The following is a 5926-nucleotide window of genomic DNA, read 5'->3' as shown; positions in this document are numbered from 1 at the left end:
GATCTGTACAAGTCCCAAAACAGAGAAATTGCACAAGAACTTAATGCTTTATTGCTCTCAATTGCTTCAAACTTCACACAATTCTTCACTTCATCTTCCTTCAACCTTCAGAGGGTTATTTATACCTTTCCCAACAGTTATAACCACTATTTGAATTCAAAATGCGCTTGGGAAGGTAGTTGTCAAGTTTGCTTAAAAGTTGTGAATGATGCTTTATGCAACATTGACAATATTGACAATTTTTACATTTTTCAATCCATTTTTCTTCCTTCCAATATGACAAGGATCCCAAATACCTATTTCTATACTATAATCATATGGACCTATGAAAAACACAAAAATATGCCCTTTGACCAAGTTTAACCTCAGGTTTATACTTAAACCTAGAGGCAAAAAGGCCTTACAATTTGGGCTGTTACATAGACCAATGGATTTCAAGATCCTTATTACATCTTCATCCTTAGTATTAACTATCCTATGGTGCCTAGAATGGGTGCTCCCACACCATAAACACGCTAGGATAGATGTGTATTGCTTGTTATCAATCTTAATATAGTAAATGGATCATGCTTAAGATTGTGTTAACCTTGTACACTTTAGGGTAGATTGGCCTATGAGTACAATCTTTTATGTTAATCACCGAAAGAGAAATAACATGATAGTGTGGGTCTTGAATGCAAAACATGATCAAAACAATAGAAGGCCCAAAGTTTGTCACTAACCTACAAAATGCTTTTTTTTTTTGGATCTTAACACAATTCAATAATTTTAGTAAAAAAATAAGCAAGCTATATCCAACCAAACAATAATCCTAATCTTATCCCCAATAATGTTCAAATTTTGAGGGTTTATTTCATACATGCTATAGGGTAAAAGGAAACAAAATCCTATACAAGTTTATCAAGAAACTGGGTGTTATATGATATATTGCTAATTAAAGTGAGTGGATTATTCTAGCTAGAAATACAACATATGAAAAACAGAAACTGAGAAGGATGTGCTGATTTAGGTGGAAAGAAATGCCCATCTATTAGAGGACTAGTGACTTCCTCCATATATGTGATAGAGTCAAATTCTTATTTGATATTTTTGTAAATAAATAAACAATAGACGTACAAGCCAAATCAGAATGAACAACAAACATAGAATTAGAAATGCACCTCATTCCCATAACCTGTGTTATTTGCTGGCTGAAATGGCATCCAAAAATTTATGACAATTTCTTAAACAAGACATTCTTGAAAAGTGCTTGGATTATCATATATATCTCACATGCTATAGAGCAAAGGCATCTTGAGATTCCCCAATTGCAATTACTGATTGTATTAGAAATGCCATTCATATTTTCCACCATTTATAACTATTATTAATAACACAATTTCTATATTAATCACCTCCTTCATGCCTTTACACTTCGTGTAGTCTTCGTATGATTATCAGGCTTCTCATTAGGACATTTGTTTATGGTTTCTTACTGTTAACTAAACATCCAATCATCTCATTCTACTAAGTTCAATGCATTAGTGCAGAACAGATGCGATAACAATAGTCACACACTCCTTTGATGTTCATAATCGTTGATGATGAATTATCTTAATAGATGAGATAACAATAATCAGACACTCCTTTGATGTTCATAATCGTTGATGATGAATTATCTTTATGTTTCCTCATAATGTCATTGATTTGTATTTTTCTTTAACAATCAATTATTAATCCTTTATTGGTCAATCATATTGATAATCTCTCAAACATTGATCAGTTTGCTTCCTAAATTGATATTATGGAAAATTCCTATAATTCTGTTGCTGACTGTATTGGTTTGGATGTTGAACTATTAATAATACAATAAATGGGATATCTTGTTATTGTTGATGTTGAATCAATCTTCTTTCTCTAATTTGGTCAATCATAGCAGTTGTATTAACAATGATGTTGATGTCATTGTTTGCAAGACAATCTGTATATTGCATTTATACATCTATAATATGTTCATTGCTTGTCATCGATTTCCTTGATATTGGTGCTTGCATTATATAATAGAATTTGATCCAAAATCTAGTCATTTTAACTGTCATGATAATTATTTGTTCTGTTGACCAGAGCCTTGTTTGGATCAGCAATTGATAAACATGAAGACTACTTTCATATGCTAATTTCATTTTTGCTTCGATGTTGTTCAAATTCTTGCCTTAGTTGACCTATGTATCTGATTAGTGATAATGCATACTTGATGTTTTGGGCATGCCTTCATGTTTGATATCTCCTTATCGATTATGTGATTTAAACTGTAGATATTGACTAATTGATCTATACAATAATGATGTCTATAATGTAGAAACTTTATAGTTTTCCCGTGGAGATGTTCTCTATACTTTGTGTGGTCAACATTTTTTCTCACCATCCTTCATGAAAGCTGATCACTAACATGGCTCATCCCTTATGCTTTTAGCACAACATAGAAAACCGTCTTATTCATATGACTCGACGGTTTTCCAGATATCTTATTATTCTACGAATGCATATGTACATCCATAGATGGAAAACTCGTCGAGTACTCGGCAAGTTTTTAAAACTTGCCGATTTAAAAACTCGGCAATCTGGTAAAAACTCGCCGAGTAATCGGCGAGTAGTCGGCAAAAACTTGGCGAGTTTTTCCTAAAAACTCGCGATTTACTGGTGAACGCGGCCTGTGACGGATTTAAGCGGTAGTGAGTGTGTTTTTTCTCATTCTTTCTTGTATTTGCATTGTTTAGAACCTTGAGGAGTGAAGAGAAGAAGGTTTGGAGGCATTCTTGGCTGATTGCAAGTGATTCAAGGCGGATTTGAGTGGATTGTAGAGGATTCTAACCGATTTTAGAAGACAAATTTCTTTCCAGGTATGTTCATCTTATCATAGTTTGAAAACTTTTTATAGTTTTATAACAAATGTTCTTTTGTTTTTGTTGTTTTTTATAAATGTTTTCAAATCATTTAAAATCATTTTGAATCATTTGAAACCCTAACTTCTAAGGATATGGTTGAAGTTTGTTGTTTGCTAAGGATATGGTTCAAGTTTGAAGTTTGAATCATTTGAAACGCTAGCTTCTAAGTTCTAACTTTGTTTATTCATTTCTCTATATATTTATGTGTAGGGCAGCGGTCAACCATTAAAAAAATGACAAACCCACAAGAAGAGTGGCCACAAACACATGCCCATCTGGATATATAGGCACTCGGCCTAAAAATGCAAGAGATAAGGCATGGCGGTATGCCTATGAAGCTCCAAATCTAAATGATATTGGGAAGGTGATATGCATTCCCTGTGAGAGAATTATTTCTGGAGGCATAAACCGCCTCAAATACCACCTTGCAGGCATAAAGAAACATGACTCAAATCCTTGTCTCAAGGTAACTGATGAAGAAAAAAATTCATCCATGCCCTACTTGCAGCTGCTGAAGAGAAAAAATTGAATAGGGAGAGGGCAAAAATAGCTATGAGGGCAGCCATAGCTGAATCTGAAGGAGCTCCTTTTGATATGCAAGAGGAAGAAGAAGCACTTGAGAACATACCAGGATCTCTTCGTGGCCCACGGATCCGCAAACAAAATTTCTCTTTTACCGGTTCCACTTCTTCTACATCTCCTACTTCTTCATCATCACCATCCAGATCGCCATCAGGGATAGGTGGTTATTTTGTGCCCAGGAACACACCTGGAGCACAACGATCATTAGAGGGCACTGCATGGTTTAAGGAGGTGCATGAGCAAACTGATATTGCAGTAGCTGATTTTTGGTTTTTCAACAATATCTCAATGAATGCCGCTGATAGTCCCTATTGGGTCAATATGGTGAATGCAATGACAATATCAGGCAAAGGGTACAAGTCGCCTAATCGCAAGGATATGAGTGGAAGGTTAGTATTTTACTATTTAGTAATTGTAAATAATTGAGATTCACTTTAGTTCATTGTTATATTTTAAATCTTAATTGTTATAACTTATTTCCTAATTTTTTACTAACACTTACACTTTATTTAATATTACACTTAAAATTTTGTAGGTTGCTTGAAAAATTGGTTGGTAGGGCAAGATTGTTGATAGAAGACCAAAAGAAAGAGTGGAAGAAGTATGGCTGCACCATTTTATCTGATGGGTGGACAGATGGAAGAAGTAGAACCATTATTAACTTCTTGATTGCTTGTAAAGATGATGTGGTGTTTTGGAAATCTGTCGATGCCTCCAACAAAGTGAAAAATGTAGCCACATTGGCTTTAATGTTGGAGAATATTGTCATGGAGGTGGGAATAGAGAATGTGGTGCAAATAATCACAGATAATGCAGCAACATATGTGGCAGCAGGTAGATTTAATTTTTTATATTTGAATCAATATGAATCATGAATGTAATGCTATGGTATTATTCAATTTAGATTTGATGTAATTTGTAAATACTAAATATGGAAAGTTTGTTACTGATTATTGATTTTTTGCTAATCTTTTAGGTAGAATCCTCCAAGAGAGGCATCCCACACTTTTTTGGTCACCTTGTGCAGCACATGTCCTTGACCTTCTTTTGGAGGACATAGGAAAACTTTATTGGGTGAGTCTAGTTGTGGAAGATGCTAGGCGAGTCACAAAATATATCTATAATCACCCATGGGTTCTCAGTTTGATGAGAAAAGCCACTAGAGGCAAATATTTGATGAGACCTGCTATGACAAGGTTTGCAACGGTCTTCTTGACGTTGCAAAGTATTCTTGACCACATATTGGCTTTGAAGCAAATGTTTGTGTGTTCTTATTGGGTTGCTTCACCTTACTCAAAGAAGCCCGAAGGAGAAGCTGTGACACGAATAGTCTTTGATGATAGCTTTTTTGCAAAGGCTAAGGAGATTGTGGAGGTAACTTCATTATATTTTTAGTTTATTCAAGTTTCATTTTCAATTCATAACTTACTATGTTATTAACTAATTTACATTGTCTCTGCCCCTGGTTCTAGTCTTGCGCACATGTGATGGGCAGCAATCCCCAATGGGAGGTCTTTATGAGGCCATGGATAGGGCGAAAGAGGCTGTTAGAAGTTACTATCACGGGGACAGTCTCAGATTTGACCCCATTTGGGAAATAATTGATAGGAGGTGGAACAATATGCTCCACCAACCTATTCATGCTGCAGGCTACTTCCTCAATCCCAAATTCAGGTACTATGATAATTGATTGTCCTTGAAGTTGGGATTTTAATAAGTCTTTATTTTACTTTACTTTTTAAGGTTGTGTAGTAAGACTTGATATCATTTTCTATTTGTTTTAGGGCTGATGATTCCTACTCAGATCCTAATGGAGAGGTCATGGAAGGTCTCTCTAAATGCATTGAGAGAATGATATCAAGTGAAGAGGAGAGAGACCTTATTGTGACCGAACAACAAATCTATGTGGAATCAAGGGGTCCTTTGTTCTCTTCTATGCTAGCAAAGAGAGCAAGATCTACTCAAGCACCAGGTAAAGCGTCAAACTTTAAAACTTTTGCTAATTGATAAGTTGTGCTTCTGATTTTGTTTTTTATTGCTTTATAACTTTTTAAATTTTGTTTTGCAGATGCTTGGTGGGCAAGTTGGGGTGGCAATGCCCCCAATTTAAGGGAATTTGCTCTCAGAGTCCTATCCCAACCTTGTAGCTCATCCCATTGTGAGTTGCAATTGGAGCTTATTTGAGTCCATCCATACAAAGAAAAGAAACAGAATGACTCAAAAACGGCTTAATGACCTTGTTTATGTGCACTATAATCTTAAGTTGCGCATAAAAAAGTCACAGCTCTTAGAACTACCTGGTCCGCTTGATCTAGATGAGATAGATCCTTATTCTGATTGGACAACACAGGAGCCAAGTCCATTTTTTACACCAGATGAGATCGCTGATTTGGAGAGGCAGGCCATGGAGGGGGAGGTTG

The 5926-nt window shown here is 35.5% G+C and overlaps 1 protein-coding gene and 1 long non-coding RNA gene across 2 annotated transcripts; both read left to right on the top strand.

Moving 5' to 3' along the window:
* Positions 1 to 3190: 3190 nt before the first annotated feature.
* LOC149536000 (uncharacterized) lies at positions 3191 to 5414 on the top strand. The gene is made up of 5 exons (XM_089804350.1): positions 3191 to 3895; positions 4042 to 4340; positions 4483 to 4880; positions 4979 to 5180; positions 5291 to 5414. The coding sequence occupies exons 1-4, from the start codon at positions 3477 to 3479 to the stop codon at positions 5105 to 5107; spliced, it is 1245 nt and encodes a 414-aa protein (XP_089660476.1). The 5' UTR covers positions 3191 to 3476; the 3' UTR covers positions 5108 to 5180; positions 5291 to 5414.
* On the top strand, positions 5328 to 5690 carry LOC149535999 (uncharacterized). Its single transcript, XR_016356950.1, has 2 exons — positions 5328 to 5478; positions 5575 to 5690. It is a non-coding gene; the product is annotated as an uncharacterized LOC149535999 (long non-coding RNA).
* The last annotated feature ends 236 nt before the right edge of the window (positions 5691 to 5926 follow it).

The sequence above is a fragment of the Cupressus sempervirens genome, chromosome 10, assembly GCF_028749045.1.
Source record: "Cupressus sempervirens isolate cs-2001-9-10 chromosome 10, ASM2874904v1, whole genome shotgun sequence".
Classification (NCBI taxonomy): Eukaryota; Viridiplantae; Streptophyta; class Pinopsida; order Cupressales; family Cupressaceae; genus Cupressus; species Cupressus sempervirens.
The sequence above is the reverse complement of the archived record's forward strand: the minus strand, read 5'-3'. Positions and strand labels throughout refer to the sequence as shown.